The 20,343-nt window shown below is 38.0% G+C and overlaps 1 protein-coding gene across 3 annotated transcripts in view; it reads right to left on the bottom strand.

The window, feature by feature from the left end:
- rxrbb (retinoid x receptor, beta b) overlaps positions 1-20,343 on the bottom strand; it is a 37,853-nt gene that overhangs the window by 13,594 nt on the left and 3,916 nt on the right. For all 3 annotated transcript variants that reach the window (XM_056234479.1, XM_056234481.1, XM_056234480.1), the window contains exons 4-5: positions 11,011-11,190; positions 239-390 (exon numbers count right to left, since the gene is read on the bottom strand). In XM_056234479.1, the coding sequence (XP_056090454.1) occupies positions 239-390; positions 11,011-11,190 (332 nt within the window). The remainder of the gene's footprint in view (positions 1-238; positions 391-11,010; positions 11,191-20,343) is intronic.

Here is a 20,343-nt window from a genome sequence, read left to right as displayed (position 1 = left end):
ACGAATGGTAAAATTTGATTTCATGACGACTTTAACGATTAATCATGCATATCTGGGATTATAAAATTACAAATTATACTATTTGGCTAATATAAGTACATCTGCACCCTTCAACAAAGTGCTTATTTCCCATTTCTCCTGGAAAGGTGCCAGGTTCTTTAGTTATGTTATTTGTTCTGTAGACTTTCCAAACAAATAGCGTAATACACAGCTATCAGTGGCATGTAAGTACACTCACTGAACCAGTGGCATCAGAGTGCAGGTTTGTTCTGTGCTCTACCGCTGTCTCAGCCTCGAGGATCTTCTCCACGGGCATCTCCTCATTGGCTGCACTGCTGAATTCATAGTCTCCATCCCGCTCCTTATTCTTCTGACGCTCATCCTGAACAGCTGGGGCAGAACAAAAGATGAGATACTCATAAATGTCAAGGAATCAGCCAGGCCATCTGTACCACACCACTGAGTGGTGTTGGCTAGTGGTTCAAGATCTTGCCTGGAAACCGAAAGATGCAATTCAAAAACAACCATTGTGTCCCTAAGCAAGACACTTAATGGCAGATTGCTGTAGGTGGACTTTCCCTGTACTAAGTGTACTGTAATGCCTGGTTCAGACTACAGGATATCAGCCCGATGTTAGCACGATTCTTTTGACAGAGTGTCGTGGTGATTCGTAAATGACAATGAGTGTCAGGACGCAAGAATCGATCATTTTATCTCGTATAGTGTGTCATAGTGAATGACAACCGATGCCGTGTCTGCGACGCTTCAGGACGTCCCGACAAAATGACATGAATGTGCATCAACTTGTAGTCCATGACACGACAAGAATTTCAAAAATCACATCATCGGACACTGACTATCATAACAGACGAAAATATTGTGTATTTAGAACCCGACACAAGTCGCTTGGATCAAAGTGATATCTAAATAACTAATTACGAAACAAATGACCACTTACAAAAGTCAAGACCAAGCTTCAAGACCAGACTTGCGTTCTGTCATTTATGACAATAATAAATAACTGATTATTGATTTTCTATAAAATTCACCATCACTGGCCATCTCAAATTTTTGACTTAAACATTGATATACATAATTTCATCCATTTTACATATCAACAATTAATTCATATTTTTAAATTTAGTTTATTGTTTAAGCCAATATGGACCCTTTCCACAGACTGTGATAACGTGTTTCCACAGCATTGCATACATAGTACATTTTTAATTTTTTTATTTATTTAATTAACTTTTTTTAACATAAACATTTATAACTGTCACCATTATGTTCTGTTAGTTTTATTATCATGTGTTCCTTTGTTCAGTTTTCCAGCTCCTCATTATTAGTTCATATGTGTCAGCTGGGTTCTATTAATCTTCCTCATTTATGTTTGATATATAAGTTGGTCCCTCACATTCATTCTCTCTCTGATCACAGTTATGTGTAAGTGTGTCTTGATGAGCCTGTTTGTCTTCTGGATTGTCATTAAAACTTTGTATTGGAACTAATCTGCCTTCCTGCAACCCACCGTGACAGATGAGCGGACCGCCCAATATGGATGAACGGGCTAAGTTTGACCTTAAAGAACCTGTTCTGGATCAGGGCGAACTTCCACAACATCATCAACCTTCCAGAAACCACCGGACTGAGTTGGAGGGAAGCCGTCGTGAGGTGTCTGGAGAGCGTTGCGCCCCGATTTAGAGCACAGCCAGACCCAGAGCCTGTTTCACCACCATCGACCGCCGAGAAGTCATGTGGGCCCCCCGCAGACAGAGCTACACCACCCGCCGCGACGAATAACCAGAGCCCGAGGAGAAAAGGACAGAGCTTACCATCGCCCCGGAAGCAGTGCTTCAGCGTGGATCTGACCAGGGGTGTGAGCCAGAGCGACACAAGCGGCCTAGGGAACTGAGATGAAGGACTGGCTGATAGACTTCGATGGGGACTTGTCAACTCCCACCCTATCCCACCCGATATCTAATTCATCTGTATTATCCAAAGAGAACTGTGAGAACTGGGAATTATTTTTTGCTCTATCCTGTATGAACTGTGTCATGATTACCTTTATCATCTTAAGACTTGTTTCATCACCACCATCACAGAGCTCTGCCAGACCTCCAGTCCCATCGCTGCCGGATCCTTGCAGCCCTGCGCCGTCTCTGGGAATTCCCTGCAATGACGTCGAGCCGCAGGTCGAGCAACCACCAGCAGCGCTCCGCCTCCAGCCTCGGATCCCTTTGCGCCATCTCAGCCTGTCGGCTCCGTCTTGGCTCCTCCCACCTTCGGCTCCACCAGAGACCCTCAGTCTAGTGGCTCCTCCATATTCCCTCTTCCCACCGGCTCCCCCTTGGTCAGTCGTCACACAACTTCCACCACGGACTTACGGCCAACCGCTACACTCCTGCACCAGCGATGTCGCTCAGCTTCCTCGGTCTGTGCCAGTGTATCCACCGGCTCTGTCTCCGTTGGTCGTCCCCCAGATGCCGTCAGCCACCTTAACACCATCTTGGCTCCTCCCTCCTTCGACTCCGCCATGGGCTGTCAGCACTGGGGAGCTCTGAGTCTGTGCCATCGGCCAACCACCATTCTCGTCGCCATGGGATCGTCGTCCTACCATCACCATCCTTTTGTGTCGTCTGCCTCTCAGCATCCCTTCACCATCACATCATCCTCCTCCAAAGCCGCCTCCGGCCCTCCCTCTGTTGATCGACCACGGTGGGTGGTCGTACCTTCCCAGAGGGGGGGGGGGGGGGGGCGATATGTCACCATTATGTTATGTTAGTTTCATTATCATGTGTTCCTTTGTTCAGTTTGCCCGCTCCTCATTATTAGTTTATGTGCCAGCTGGGTTCTATTAATCATCCTCTTTTGTGTTTGGTATATAAGTTGGTCCCTCACATTCATTCTCTCTCCAATCACAGTTATGTGTAAGTGTTGTCGCGTCGGGACGGAATCACAATGACTTACTCAATTTTGAGCTTCAGAAAGCTTTTACACTCTGAACTCGTGAATGTAAATCCAGACTCTCGGCAATCTAAATTACCGGCACGGTGCCAACATGTCTGGGATTAGATTGTTTTTCGGACACCATTTCGGACTCTGCGGTCCTCTCCAGAGACATCGTAGACTCCTCTCCACTCACTCATATTACGAAGTCCCTTAAATGTTCGATATAAGCTACAAGCTTTACAATTTGTTGATACTTTAATTAGTATTTTTATAAAACAGGAAAGTTATTTTTCATGGCCAGAAAGAAGGATCTATAAGGATAACTTCTCTTGAGGGTTGATGAAAGATCGTACGCTCAGTTTGCTGGACGAACAGATTATTCGATAAATTAATTCCACAAGGGAATTAATTATTAATTCTCCTTGGAATCTATTCTAGACAATTGACATTAATATTTAATTATAATTCGTTGTGATAATAATAAATAATAATAATAATTCATTACATTTATATAGCGCTTTTCTTGGCACTCAAAGCACTTTACATAGAACGGGGGATCTCCTCAACCACCACCAATGTGCAGCATCCACCTGGATGATGCGACGGCAGCCATATTGCGCCAGAACGCCCACCACACACCAGCTTACTGGTGGACAGGAGACATAGTGATGAAGCCAATTGGTATATATGGGGATAATTAGGAGGCCATGATGGACAGAGGCCACTGGGAAAATTTGGCCAGGATGCCGGGGTTACACCCCTAATCTTTCGAAAGACATCCTGGGATTTTTTGTGACCACAGAGGGTCAGGGCCTCGGTTTAACGTCTCATCCGAAGGACGTGATTGATTATTGATATATACAATTGATCTATTTTTGCCTACCTGTATGGATTGATTATCATCCATTGTATTTAAGTGTCCATACACAGGGTATATGCAGGAATCTTGAAGTTAATTTTAATACCTTTTCAAGACTTTTTCAAGACCTTCTCAATATTTTTTAATACCTCACCGCCACTTCAAGCTGTAACCATTTACAGTGATACTTTTAACTTAACAGTTTTAGTTTGTGATAAAGACTATAGACCACTCTGATAAAAAAAAAAATCAAATAGGCTGGGATAGTAAATTAAAGCAAAGTTTATTAAAAAACAAAACAAAACTTTGCTCCACCCTCAACAACAATCATGCTGACATGTGCCTCAGTTCTTCGTTTTAAAAAAAATAAAAATCACTAAATTCACACACTTTTACGATGTTTTTGGGACTCAAACTGTTGGACAGCTAATTCAGAAAAAATTAGGGATCCACCGAAATGAAAATTCTTGGCCGAAACCGAAAACCGAAAAAGAGGAACCCAAGGCCGAAAAACCGAAAACCGAAACACCGAAAGAAATTATGCCAATTATAAGTACCATTGCATTTATGGTTATGACTGTGTACAAACTTAATACTAAAATCAAGGCATTGCAATTGCATAAATTAACATTTTCAAAGAATAAATCAATTACAAATTATGCAAATATTTATTTAGCACAATGCACAGTATAAAATAAAATTCAAACTAAAATGTTTAACTTGACCCCACTCATGTGTACATTAAATAATAATCTGCTGGCCTGCAGAAAGGTTTTAAAATTAAATGTTCTCTCATAAAAACAAAGCCGAGCACGAACTTCTCATCACACCAGCACCCAGTTTGCACGTCTAAATTAGTTGATTACATTTTAAAAATGAGCATACACTAGCATAAAAAGCCATTTTAATGAACAAAGGTCCATGTTTAATACAAATGTACACGAAACTTAATGAAATATGTTTAGTGAAATTAGAAAATATTTAAGAGAGCGTTAATTTAGTACATATTCCTATACATATTTTGTTGTAATGTCACAAGTAATAATCTCAGGGTTTACTGGGTTTTACATGATTATTTTTGTATTGGTGGTGGTAGGCTACTAAAAAATAAACATTGTCACGTGTTTATCTTTCTTCTCACCGATTCCTGATGGTTAGAGGACAGTTACTTGAGTCGTCCCCTGTCGTTTCAAAGAATAGTACAACGGCGAGCGCGTCAAGTATAAACGCCTCGACCGTTTGGAGAGGTAACGTTACGCGCGCTGTCTGTGGAGACTCGCGCTGCAGAGGCAGGCGAAAGTATAAACAAGGCTTCCGTCTCCTCGCGGGTTCAGATATACTGAAATACGTCCACACCGCAGACATGTTGCTTCCATAGACAGTAAAAGGTTGCTTCAGACAAGCACGTGCAGGTCGCGGTTTCTGTTCGCGTCATCACAACATTTCGGCCGTATTGTTTCGGTGATAAAAGTCTTTCCGAAAATGCACTTTTGGGCTATTTTCGGTGGCCGAATATTCGGTGCATCCCTAGAAAAAATACTTTCAAAATTTAAGACTTTATAAAGCCGTGATAAGACTTTTTAATACTTTTTAAGGGTCTTAATTTTCCCAAAATTGATTTATCACCTTTTAATACTTTTCAAGACCCCGCGGATACCCTGCATACAGATACATTGGCAACGTATCCCCTTTACGGGTAATTTTAATCTGTGTATGCGATCCCTGATCATATTCACGATCAGTTATTAAAATTATATTCCCTTTATTTGAGCTAGAATCGCTACAGTGTGTGTTGCTCAGCCTGTATGTCTTCTGGATTGTCATTAAAACTTTGTATTGGAACTAATCTTCTTCTTCGTCTGCCTTCCTGCAACCCACCATGACAATAACACTATACTTTGAGTGAGTGAGTGAGTGAGTGAGTGAGTGAGTGAGTGAGTGAGTGAGTGAGTGAGTGAGTGAGTGAGTGAGTGAGTGAGTGAGTGAGTGAGTGAATGAATGAATGAAGCAAGCATTTACATAACGCTTTCATAAGTACTACTGTACACCCAAAGCACTTTATAATCATATCAGGGAATCTCTCCTGAACCATCACCAGTGTGCAGCATCCACTTGGATGATGCGACTGCAGCCACAGTACAACGGCGCCAGTGCACACACCACACACCAGCTACAGGTGGAGAGGAGAGAGAGTGATAGAGCCAATTCAGTGGATGGGGATTATTAGGAGGCCATGATTGGCAAGGGCCAATGGGTGGAATGTGCCCAGAGCACCGGGGTTACAACCCTACTCTTTTACGAGAAGTGCCATGGGATTTTTAATGACCAGAGAGAGTCAGGACCTCGTTTTAACGTTTCATCCGAAGGATGCTTATAATACCTTGGCAGTAAATAAAAAATAATAATTAACACTAATACAATGGCTGAGGAAGTGATGGCATATGACATCTTTCTCTCTTCTGACTGTTGTAATAAATCTCCCTATATATTTTGACTCTTTTGGAAAGAAAATCATGACTTTTTTTTCTTTTGTTTTCTTTTTTTTCTTTTCTTTTGGAGCAAATGAGAATACAAAAATTATATGTACTGCCATCTCCTGTTTACCACAATAGAAGTTTGTGCTATGGCGACTTCCATGTCTGAGAACCCTGAAAATGTCAAAAAGGGTCCATTATTAGAGCCCGACCGATATGGATTTTTGGGGGCCGATGCCGATATTAGGGAGTAAAAAAAGCCCGATACCAATATATCGGCTGATATTATTTATGTGTATATTATAATACAGTAGCAATATTATTTATGTGTATTATAGTACAGTATACCAGTCAAAATTTTGGACACTTTCCTATTGGTGTGTAAAAACTTTTGATGGGTACTTTACACAGTATAAACAGAATAAATATATTTTATAAACACGTTTTGCAATGATCACTCAAATGTGGTGATCAAACACTTGTGTGACACAGATCTGTAATGGAGGCATGGGGAATGATAGAATGAGAATTATACAGTTGAGCTGTAACCAAACTAGTTTGCATTGCATGTTATATTATATTATATTATATTATAAATACTTTTGCACAATCTTCACTAACGACTTTGTCTTTTAATTTAGTCATAACTTGTATCAATAAATATATAAAAAGTGTCACTGACAAAACCTTATTATCTTCTATTTTTAGTCTTAATTCCTCTAATCTCTACCAGTGGAGGAAGAACTCAGATCTTTTTACTAAAGTAAAATTAATAATATAATAATGAAAACGTTTTTAATTACATATGTACAGTACTTTTATACTATTTTAAATAATTAGTAAGCAAAATGTATGAAACTAGGCTACTCTTAATGCAAAATGGCCCTATATAAAGTGTTATAATTATATAAATTATTGGAATATTGCTTGCTTGATGTTGTAACGTAGCGTTATAGGCAGAATGAGCTTTAACACTGCGTCTACACCGGACGCGGCCGTTATTGCTCGCGTCGCAACAGCTGTTTACCCGAGACAAAGCAGAATCAGTTTACTGTCGGAGATTTGTCGCTCGCGCCACGCATTTTAATCAATATTTCATCAACCAATTGCCTGGATTTAATAAACAAGAAGTAAATATAGCAGACAATATAATCAGAACTTCTCAGCTGCGCGCTTGCAATAGTCACAAGCTCACACAATACGTGACAGAGGCTGGTAGCAGAGAAATCAATTCTGTGAATTACACTGCGCAAATCACAAGTAGGCTACTACCCACCGGATGAAGAAGGGTTGGCTCTCAGTCTCCACAGGCTACATAAAATATTCATTTTATTTTATTTTATTTTTCGTGTTCGCATTTATGAGGAAAAAACAATGTTACAGACGCGACAGTTCAGCACTACGGACGTGAGCGCTCTGAAAGCGGCACTAAAATATGCTTTGAAACTTTCACATAGACATCAAACAGAAAGCACAAAACCTTTCGTTTCAAAGTGAATTTCGTTTTTTATTAGTTGTATCTTAATTTTAATCAATGTTTCATCAACCAATTGCCTGGATTTAATAAATAAGAAGTAAATATAGCAGGCGATAGATAATCTCAACACGGAGGCGCCTGCGGGTGAACTGAAGCTCGTCTCATGAACCGAAACTCAGCGTATAGACCTGAGAATTGAAATACATCTACTTTTAAACAGAACAATTCAAAGCGAAAGACAGACAGACTCATGTAATCATATGAAATGTGCATTTCTCTCTGGCGCACATTCACTGAAGATCGCGAGTCAGCATCGTCAACTTCATCTTTGGCTGACACTGACTGAAAACACTTGTTTATTAAGAAACAATTCAAATGTCTCCTTGCTATATTTGTTGTATTCATAATCATTACTTTTGCCAGTTCTTTGTGACAGCTTTTAGGTGCTTTATTGGCAGCGCCACCCTTACATGAATCACCGCACCCGCATTTTTTAAAATATTCATTTATCGGCCATTATAAATGCCGATACCGATAGTTAGGAAAATGCCTAATATCGGCCGATAATATCGGCCCGCCGATATATCGGTCGGGCTCTATCCATTATATAAAATAAATATTACATTTATTGCAGCAATATTGTGCATGGGTACTATTTTTAAAATAAAATTTTATGTTATCCTAAACATCAATCTGTAACCCTGATCTTCATAATATCGGAATAGACAATTAAAAAACCCTAATGGTTGACCACTACTTTTTTGTTGTCCTTTTTGTTACTACACATCTAAAAAAAACTGTCAGTTCATGAACCTTGAGTACACATAATATGGCAATAGTTGTCAGCTCATTGAATAATTTGTGAACCACACAAAGGATTCAGCAAATAAGGCGTTGAATGCAGATATGAACCGTTAATGGAAGTAAATGTCATGAAAATCACAACTAGTTCTCAGTTCCCAACCCTAGTTTTTGTCCTGCTGGTTGTTTCCCACCCACATACAACATGCTTTCCATCATCTGTCAGGGGCTGTGGACTAATAGGCCATTTGTTCCTACTTGTTTTACTAAATCCAATCTATCCACCACCGTCACTTCGCTTCAGATGATCATTGTGCTTCTCCTAACGTGCTATAACTGACACCACCTTCTCAAAAGAAAAACAATGCAAAAGTTCCACCACATAATGCTGATCTACCATGAAACCTATTCCAACACTACAATAACACTACTACGTTTCACCTCATCCATTCTTCACCTACAGTACCTAAATATTACAAAACAGACAGCTGATATATTAGTTCACACTACAGTAGGGCTGGGCGATATGACTATATTATCGTATATCGACGATGTCTCGCAAGTATCGCGATGTCAATTTAACAGTCTGTTTCCAGACGATAATCGCCAATATCAAAAAATGACATAGGCTTATATTTCACATAGCCCTAGTTAAACATATTTATTCACATCATCATGCAATAACATGAATGAAATATTTTTTTATAGGCTAGTTAGTAGGATTAAGAATAGAAAATCGATTCTTGATAGCATTCTTAAAGCGCAAGACGAAAGAGAACACGTCTGCATGCGCGCTGTTTTCTGAGCTGCGCACTCACGCAAACAGCGCAAAGAGCCGCCTCTCACATAGTGCACGGACAAATACACAGAATTATATCTCACAATTATACTTCTAGTTAATTTATAGCATCAAATAAACATGAATAAACATCAGAAGAATTATTGTTTCAACCGTGGAAAGACTTCAGTAGGTGCACACCTCTTTTCAAGTTCAAATATCCCCGTAAACACAGCCGGTTTTGTCTTAATGGTTGAGAAAGTAAAACAGTATATGTCCATTGAATCAGTCCACTGACAGCCTATACTCGCTGCCACCATTAATGTTGATCAAAGAACAAAAGAAAAAGAAAATCACTCACTGAACTTTTGTAACTTTAATTAGCTTAATATTTTATTTGCCTGTTGTTCGGCGCTGACTGCTCCAACTGCAACATTAGTCTGTGCGACCTTGAGATGCGTTCCCTGTCAAACATCATTTGTCCTTACTTTCGTAATTTTGTTAAACATTTTTCTTCATATAATCAAGTAGCCTAGGCCTATTTTATTTTGGTTTGCAGGCTGATAAAAGTTCATCAGAAAAACAAATGGTAGAAGTAGGCTAACTTTACCCGTTTCTGAATATTAGTTTAAATGTTGCACATAATAAATAGGCCTAATCAAAAAGCAAAAACGTGACCATTGTAATTAAAATAAAAATAAAAATGTCGTTATATTGCAAACGGATGAAGAAATTGAGTTTGAATAGGCTATCTCATGCACGCGTTCGGAGCAATGTTGGCAGCTCCGTAGGCTATATTGGGAGCGTTATAGGCCTACTTTGCTTTAGATTAAATAAATGAATAAATAAACAAAACAAACAAAAAAAATCCCCAAATATAATTTTTAATGACTTCTGTTTGTAAATAAATAAAGCAGTCATTTTTATTTCTTAAACGGCTTAAGGTGAACTTGGAACTAAAACCAAAAAGGAGGAAAAAACAAAACGTTTTTGCTCATTCAGAACTACAATTCGTTTTTAATTCCTAATTTTAGACAAATAACAAATATATTATAGTTTGAAAATACAAGTTTAAAAACAGCGCTACACATAGGAAATTAAACTTATTATTAAATCAGGCGATAGGCTACCGCCAAAAAAAAGGAGAAAATCAGACCTTATGAAAAACAAATAGACAAGACAAGACACCTAGCTATAACATCAACATGCATTCACCATTCTTACAATCACCAAATTGTGCTCTGTTCTGTTCAGTTGTAGGCCTATTTAACATTTCTCCTCGCGAAACGAAATTCGTTTCAAACACAGATGCAATAAGAACAGTGAGGAAATTATTAGCAACACTAACATAACAAGCAAAGCTAATGTTTTATGCTCGTTTAAGCTCAAACTAACCAAAGTAAAACCTTTAACGTTTCAATCATTAAATTAAACCAACTAAATCGCAGGCTATCATTAGATAAAGTGCAGCCAAACTCAACATGACTTGTGTTAACGTGTATTCCGTATGTGTTGTCTCCAGCGGGGCGCATAGGGGGCGGGGCTTGGGTAGACTATATAATCGGATATCGCGATATTTTTTAAGGCGATTATCGATAAAATATTTTTTACATATCGCCCAGCCCTACATTACAGGAGACATGTCTTAAGTGGAAGACTGACAGGTACCCACCCTCTCTTTTCATTCCCATGGCCAGGCACTTCTGATAGCGGCAGTACTGGCAGCGATTGCGCTGACGTTTATCGACCAGACACTCCTTGTTGTCCCTGCAGGTGTAGCTCAGGTCCTTCCTGACTGTGCGCTTGAAGAACCCCTTACAGCCTTCGCAGCTGTACACGCCATAATGCTTCCCTGCAAATACAAATCATTTTCACATTACCTCTGAGATGCAATGAAATGTCATTTTTTAAAACATTCACTGTAAACAACATCCTCTGTCCAAGGATGCTTTAGAGTCAATGACAAAAAAGAAAGTTCACAGAAAAATCTTTCCAACATTTAGTTTAAAACACGTTATAAATTCTTAGTAATGTACTCTTTGTATTTATTTTAGTTTCATATGGTTTAAAAAAAAAACTTTATACCATTTTCAAGAAAACTTAATGACTGCAAAAATGTTGTGTGCTTTAACCATCAATTAATATATTTTCCCTACAACTTGAATACATGTGAGTGTAAAGGTCTTAATCATTGTTTTTAAAGGCTGAAATATATATATATATTACATTGTCTTATGCTTTAAAAAATATCGGCATGTAATTACAGCGTAATTCTTTTCTGTAATTACATCTATAATTACACTCAGGGTATATGCAGGAATCTTGAAGTTAATTTTAATACCTTTTCAAGACTTTTTCAAGACCTTCTCAATATTTTTTAATACCTTACCGCCACTTCAAGCTGTAACCATTTACATCAGTGATACTTTTAACTTAACAGTTTTAGTTTGTGATAAAGACTATAGACCACTCTGATAAAAAAAAAAAAAAAATCAAATAGGCTGGGATAGTAAATCAAAGCAAAGTTTATTAAAAAACAAAACAAAACTTTGCTCCACCCTCAACAACAATCATGCTGACATGTGCCTCAGTTCTTCGTTTTAAAAAAATAATAAAAATGACTAAATTCACACACTTTTACGATGTTTTTGGGACTCAAACTGTTGGACAGCTAATTCAGAAAAAATTAGGGATGCACCGAAATGAAAATTCTTGGCCGAAACCGAAAACCGAAAAAGAGGAACCCAAGGGCGAAAAAACGAACACCGAAAGAAATTATGCCAATTATAAGTACCACTGCATTTATGGTTATGACTGTGTACAAACTTTACTAAAATCAAGGCATTGCAATTGCATAAATTAACATTTTCAAAGAATAAATCAATTACAAATTATGCAAATATGTATTTAGCACAATGCACAGTATAAAATAAAATTCAAACTAAAATGTTTAACTTGACCCCACTCATGTGTACATTAAATAATAATCTGCTGGCCTGCAGAAAGATTTTAAAATGAAATGTTCTCTCATAAAAACAAAGCCGAGCACGAACTTCGCATCACACCAGCACCCAGTTTGCACGTCTAAATTAGTTGGTTACATTTTAAAAATGAGCATACACTAGCATAAAAAGCCATTTTAATGAACAAAGGTCCATGTTTAATACAAATGTACACGAAACTTAATGAAATATGTTTAGTGAAATTAGAAAATATTTAAGAGAGCATTAATTTAGTACATATTCCTATACATATTTTGTTGTAATGTCACAAGTAATAATCTCAGGGTTTACTGGGTTTTACATGATTATTATTAAAAAATAAACATTGTCACGTGTTTATCTTTCTTCTTCTCACCGATTCCTGATGGTTAGAGGACAGTTACTTGAGTCGTCCCCTGTCGTTTCAAAGAATAGTACAACAGCGAGCGCGTCAAGTATAAACGCCTCGACCGTTTGGAGAGGTGCGCGCGCTGTCTGTGGAGACTCGCTCTGCGGAGCCAGGCGAAAGTATAAACAAGGCTTCCGTCTCCTCGCGGGTTCAGATATACTGAAATACGTCCACACCGCATATATGTTGCTTCAGACAAGCACGTGCAGGTCGCGGTTTCTGTTTGCGTCATCACAACATTTCGGCCGTATTGATTCGGTGATAAAGGTCTTTCGGCCGAAAACCAAATGCACTTTTGGGCTATTTTCGGCGGCCGAATATTCGGTGCATCCCTAGAAAAAATACTTTCAAAATTTAAGACTTTATAAAGCCGTGATAAGACTTTTTAATACTTTTTAAGGGTCTTAATTTTCCCAAAATTGATTTATCACCTTTTAATACTTTTCAAGACCCCGCGGATACCCTGTACACTGCTGACCCTTCCATTAACACCATGGGCGTAGGTTTGGTCTCAGCTTTGGTGGGGACAAACCCACCCCCCCCCCCCCCCCCCCCCCCCCTTCCCCCAGGAATTATTTTGTTGTAGGATAAGTAACAGTGCTTTAATGGCGATGTCCTTTGTCATTTCAGACTGCTGGCAATACAGAATATCACATAAGTGAATCTACTTCATCTCATTATATTGTATCCTGACCCCGATACACCATCCTGTATACTGTCAATAAAGAGCTAATATAACTGTATAATCTCAAAAATACACTCTCAAACAATAAAAACCTGAGACTGTGTAATGCTGAACAACCAAACATTTTATTTAACATAAATTATTATGTACATTAGTATTTACACTAACAAAAAATACTGTCACAAGGAAGTACTTTCAGAACTTGTGGAGCAAAACAAATCTAAATAAATAAATATAATAACCTTTTTCTATTATAAACACTTTTTACCCTCCAGTACCTCTAACAAATACTCATACTCACACTCACGTTAATACCTGGGTGATACACATGTGTGATACACACATATCATAGCATTCAACACATCATGTTTATATTTCAAAGCAATTTAAATATGAAGGGGACATGGTTTTGTGGATTAACAAATCCATTATTATTATTATCCATTATTACAGTATTCTATTAATACTAAAATTGTATCTTCTATTCTATATCAAATTCTATTGATATATTCTATTCTTAAAAAAAAGTACATTAGATTAAACTGGGAAGGGTCATAAAACTTGCATATTGTTATCCTAGGTTTACTGCTTCTATTGTTCTCAATTGTAAGTCGCTTTGGATAAAAAGTGTCTGCTAAATTAATGTAAATCTGTTGTGGTTTGATGCTGTCTTCCCTGCATACAAAATGGTTAATTAATTTTGTAGTCTATCCTGGCTAGCAAGTTTAACCCTCCTACCAGATATTGTTATTTGGATATTATCAATCAAATAATGATTCATTATATTTGAATAACAGTGTTAACTTTTGCCTTTTTAACATTGCCAACATGTTTTTCCAGCACATGTGTCTAGCAAGTAACTTAGGCTACACTCACAAATACATTACATAAACAGAATGTAGAAACGAAAAATGTCTCAGATGATCCACTGTTTATGACTGCAAGATTCTAAGTTAAGGTAGGCTTATTAACATTCAGTGACTTGCTAACGTAGCATTCTGTCATGATAGCGCGACTTCTATGAGTCTATCCGTGCTGCACACCCCTAATTAATGCTCCTAACCTTGAAAGATTGCAGAAGCTAGGTTTAACTGTAACAATATCCTGGGTAACCAGGATCACCAGTTAATACTATTTTCCACAGTAGAATCTGCATTTGAAAGCCTGGTCAGTCACTATTTGTGTGGCTAGTTATTTGTGCCTAGGCTACTTACACTCTGCTTTATGAAAAAGCTTCGTATGTCCCTTTTCTTATTCTTGGGTGACATAGCTGGTCTACAAAATACAAAAAGGGACAAAAAACGGAATATTAAAATGCTTTACTCTGGCCTTTGTATATGGCAGGCAGAGAGCCCTGGTAACTTACCGTCGGCGTCGTCACGCGCACACACACGCACACACCACCCGCTCGCTGCCAGTGAGTGCAAGCATAAAAAGTAGTCCCGGCCCGCGCGTGTAGCCTGCCTGTCAGATACCCCGCCGCCAATCAAATTACGGCGTATCTTGTACTGTCGTCGTCCTGGCCGTTGGAATCGATCCAAATAGCAGCGCAAAGATCCAAATGCAGCGCATATATCAAAATAGCAGTTCAAAGGAGCTTGCTAAATATTGGTGGGGACAAATTTGTCATCTCAAAATATTGATTGGGACTAGTACCTAGCGTCCCCCCCTAAACCTACGCCCTTGATTAACACACCCTTAAACCTACCCAATCAACCAATCCTGTCCCTAACCTTACCTGTATCCACCTCAATAGATGCAAACGTGTTTTGCAATACAACATGAACACAATAAATACATTGTACCTAACAATTTTGTTGATTTAATTGTACATTGTGGTTAAAATTACCTAAAATAAACTGTCCCAGTTTTCTTTTCAAGAATTCCTTCGTGAATATCATTCAAGAATATATTTATTCTTGAATATCATTTTAATGAGGCTTTTTTCTTTAAAGTCGGCATGAAATAAAATTTGACAAATCTTCTTTTTATATGTAATATTGTAGTGTTTATTATAAATGATTTATCTGTGCACTTCATTTAGGGCTGGACGATTAATCGAAAAATAATCTAAACCGAAATTCAGAGCCTATAACCGACGTAATTTTACCATGTCGGTTATTTCGTTTTTTTAATCCTATTAATATTACCGCCCACTGTGTGTTAATGTACTTTCCCCTTAAAACATATTACCGCGTGTGTAGTCACGTAACTCCGCCCCATCCAGTCTGCGACATTGAAGCAACATGAGCCCCTTTCACACAGCGCGTTGATCCCCGGAAATTGCCAGAACAAACACCTTCTATGTGAACGCAAACACGACCCGGGATTGATGCCAGGTTGGGGACATAGTAACATCGCCTTGTTCAGTCCCGGAACGCGCGCTGTGTGAACAAAAGCCGTAACCAATGCCGTGTCGTAATGATGGTGCTTAAAGTGTAAATTGCAGGTAAAATTTTTCACGAAGATAATGCAATGTGCTTACTAAACATAAAGATAAGAACCGCCCACCATTGTTTTTTTTATGTTTTTTATACTAAAATGCTGATTATAATATGAAAAGTTGGTGCGTTTTACAGTGGTTTTAAGCACGCCCCCTCCCTTCATAAAAGGTACTCCAAGCTTTTACTGTCTATGCTCCAGGCCTGGAGTTACGTTATATTGGAGACCTAGCTAGCAAAAATGGTTAACTATTGTGTTTGTGCGGAATGTACGAATACATCAAAAACGGGGGAGAGGCTCCACAAGTTCCCCAAGGACAAATGGCTGATCCGTGCCTGTAAGTGTTAGCATAACTTACCCGAGGTAGAGCTTAGATCGGGCCCAAAAAAATCAAGCAAGACCCTACCCGAGCCCGCTGTGTCCGAGCCCGGTCCGGCCCTGCCCGACACATTAACTGTAATAATGAGCCCGGTTTAAACGTGGGTCGTTATAACTGACGTTCTCAACTACTTTCTATATTACTTTTTCCCGCCCGCAACATTTATGTTTTGTCCCGCTCCCACCTGCAAAAAGACTTTTTTTCTGTACCTCCAAATACTTTCAAGTTAGCCTACATGTCGCCACCATACACATCAGCATACATGCTCCTGATCACTGTTATAACATAAAAGCAAGCGGGCTACTGCGTGCATAGTCTGGCATGACTGCGCGCAAAATGCGCTCCCATAATAATTCCTAAAAAGCTGACATCAGTTCATCGCGATCTCACACATCTCTGTTATTATCAATGAATCTTTCATAATATATACACTATGTTTGTTATAATTAGAGGATTTGCCAGCATACAGAATTCAGCACTGAACAAAAAGTCCGTTTTGAGCGGTGAGGGGAGTCCATCGTAAATGCTTCTGATTGGCCATTATTGCGTTCAAGAAATCAACACATATGTCTGTGATTGGCTACATCGCTCAACGCTGCAGACATGTTAGAAATAGAAAGTCTGCCTGTAAACCGTTTCTGTTTTGTTTTAGTTGTTATTATTGCTTTTCTGCAACAGATGAATAAAAATGTATTCGTTTTTATGTTTTATTCATAGATATTTCTAGTTTGCGGGAGTCCCGCGAATCGTTTTATTCTCCCTCAACCGGCACACACAGAGTGAGTGCATTACCGCCCGCGCTCCCTTTTATGACGTCATCACCCAGTTACGGTAAAAAACATGCTACCTTTGAAGAAACCCCAATAAATGTTATTTTAACGCATTTTAAGACAGACATTTTTACATATATACACATTGAGCACTTTAATTTACACATTAATTGGTTGTGGTGGTTAACCTGCAATTTACACTTTAAGTCGGGATCGTTCGCCAGCGTGAAATGGTACGTAATGCGCTAGTTTATGATCGAATCAGATAAAAAAAATGCACAAGCGTGGAGAGAGAGAAATCGCAGCTCATAAGCAAACTATAGACGCCGCTGAGACATGTCACGTGTGTCTTTGCGGGTTGTGTGTGAACGCACTCTCTGATTACGGAAAATCACTGGCAGTGTGAATGAACCAAAGTCAAACGAACCCGGGTCACTTTATCCGTGTATTTTCCGGAATCTCTGTGTGAAAGGGAACTCAAACACTGAGTCAACTCAGCAACAGGAGCCGCTTGTACCAAAGAAACACGCGAAAAAAGAGAGAGACTGACAAACGCCCAGAAACAAGTGCCTCCACTCCACAAAGCAGGTTTCGATAAGCATTTACAAATGCTACACAATATGAAAAGGATTGGTTTTTTAGTTTTATACAAGTTATATTTTACTTTTAAGATGGCAATATTTACAATAATTTATTTTGTTTACAAAAAAAACTATTTTCTACATTTTTAGGAAACTTTCTTTTTACATTAAAACTTAATGACTTTTTTTTAAGACGTTTTTATTTCAAGCATCGTATGCTTTGTTTGATTCAATTGTTTGAAATATTTAATAAATAAGCATTAAAAGCTATCTGTGTGTTTCCTTATTTTAGAATCACAAAGATAGGATTATGCACTCTTTCATTAGAAAAAAAATAACCGTGAACATATTTACAGTATAAGCCTTGCCAGTGACATATGAGAAAAAAATATATTAAAATAATCGTTCAATAATCGTAATCTAGGTAACTTGTTCGATTAATCGTGATTATGATTTTAGCCAAAATCGTCCAGCCCTAACTTCATTATTTTTTTTAAATTAATGTACCCTTATAATCTTTAATCAAATACATTACCATTCCCTCCCCCCTCGAAACGACCTCTCTTCTCTTTTCGGTCACGTGCCATGGCGAAAGGGTGCGGCCAGAGCCGATGAGGGTGCGGCTTGACTGATGACTTGACTTGATTCATCTTGGTTCGCGGGAGGCTCGTATAAATATGGGCTGATTCCTGCCTGAAAATTTAGCTGGGTAACGGTGGGGAGTCCGGTGGAGAGAAATCCTCCACAACTGAATGTAAACTGGCATTCAAATATGCCTCCATTTTGTTTGCAACGCCCAACCTCAGAACCTCACCAAATTTCAGAAGCCGTTTCACTCGGATATACGTCACAACACGGAAAAAATGACAATCTCAACTTCCGTTTCATGCCGACTTTAAGATATCAGGACAGACTTGATGCCCCACAAAAAAATCCAAATGAATTTTAATTAGGAAATTAAAAACATGCTATTATAAGAGGTATATCTAAGTCAATATGATGTGGACTTGTTTTTTTATAATGTATTTTAAAAAATGTATAGATCCACACAATAATGAATTATGTTACTGACTCCTACATTTTCCATATAAAGTAGTGACACAAAAATCTCACCAACCGAAAAAGTAATTTCCAGTTTTTTCCTGAAATGGTTTTGGAGGGCTGAAATCGTTCAACAAAACATGTAGGGATGAAACGGGATGTAGTGATGAAACGATTACCAGTTTTACGATAAACCACAATAAAATATCCTGATGGTTAGTATAATTGTTTAAAATGTAATTATTAAAACCATGTTTGATTATTGTGATTTTGAAAACTCACAGTAAATCCTGTCCAGTTTTTTTGTTCGAAACGACATGGCGGAAGGAAGTGACAGCACTCTGGGGATTTTTCAGCCAAATCAGAGGTGGCGTCATTTTGCCTTTTACAAAAGTCCTGAGGGAAACTTATTAGAGGATGGTCACCCTGTCTGCAGAACATGCTAAAAGAAAGTCGCTGCAAGAGGGGAAACACTTCAAATCATCTTCGTGACCACCACCCTCTTGTATTTCAAACTCAAGGTAAATTAACTTTTACATCAATACCAAAAATAAGTTGGGGAAATAATTGGACACAAAATATTGTTTTGAGTAAAAATATTTTATTATCTCAATTAACGCGAAGTATTGTGGCAGAAATGTGGGATATACATATTGATTTTATTATATTACTAATATAAACATTTATTAAATGTTTTTTTGTGATTAAGCTACAGCATTTGTGCTTCAGTTTTTCATACAAATACTATATAAACCATATTGTTACTTTTTACCATGGTTTTGAGGTGCTTACCTGTGCTAATCATGATCAAAATGTATGATACTATGGATGGCCAATGGTTAATTTTAATGAAACTCAAATTTTACCATTTAAACCTTAAATTTTAACATATAAAAATTAGGTTGTTGCAATTTTTACAGATGTTACTGTTTTTGTTATTAAACAAATTTATATCTGCATCCTAACTTAAGCTACTACTACTGTCAACTCAAGCTACTGTCAAATGTGCATTTCTAATAGACAAAACAGGTAATATTATTATTATTGCAGCCTGCACTGCAAAATGTGCTGAAGATACACATAATCAAAGTCAGGCAACACAAACCTATTTAACGATTTAAAATAATATCACCTGTTAGAACATGCAGAAACTAAGAAATAAAATTTTGCTATTAAGACATTTATTTTGTTGAGGAAAAGTTACTGGAAAAGTGTAAAGAATTAAAAAATGTGAAAATGTTTATCATGTTCTGACAATAAAGAGAAGTTTAAAACCACAATTAACGATCTGGTTAAAACAACTTTCACTTAGGAGCAAAAATCTGCCTTTAAAATTGAAATAAAGATTTGACATTTATCGAGATAATTATCGATAGATATGAACATTTTTATCCATTTATTTTTTGGCCATATCGCCCAGCCCTTGTGAGAATAGACGCCTCTCATCAAAACCACATAACTCTCTTGTGAACGTGAGTACAGCCGTTGCCAGAAGTACAGCTGTTTTTTTTTTTTTACAAAAACGCATTGCTTCGCTTCAGAAGGCATTAACCTACTGGAGTCGTACTCGTACGATTACTTTATGGTGGCTTTTTGGAGCTTCAAAATCTCGGGCACTATTGTGTTCGGCTGAAAGAAAAAAGTAATATACACCTAGAATGGCTTGAAGGAGGGATCATTTTCATTTTTGTGTGAACTATTCCTAATGTGCAATTTA

Source organism: Rhinichthys klamathensis, unplaced genomic scaffold (assembly GCF_029890125.1).
Source record: "Rhinichthys klamathensis goyatoka isolate OS25496 unplaced genomic scaffold, OSU_Roscu_1.1 h1tg000395l_1, whole genome shotgun sequence".
Taxonomy (NCBI): domain Eukaryota; kingdom Metazoa; phylum Chordata; class Actinopteri; order Cypriniformes; family Leuciscidae; genus Rhinichthys; species Rhinichthys klamathensis.
Note: the sequence above shows the minus strand (reverse complement) of the source record. Positions and strands in the feature narration are given on the sequence as shown.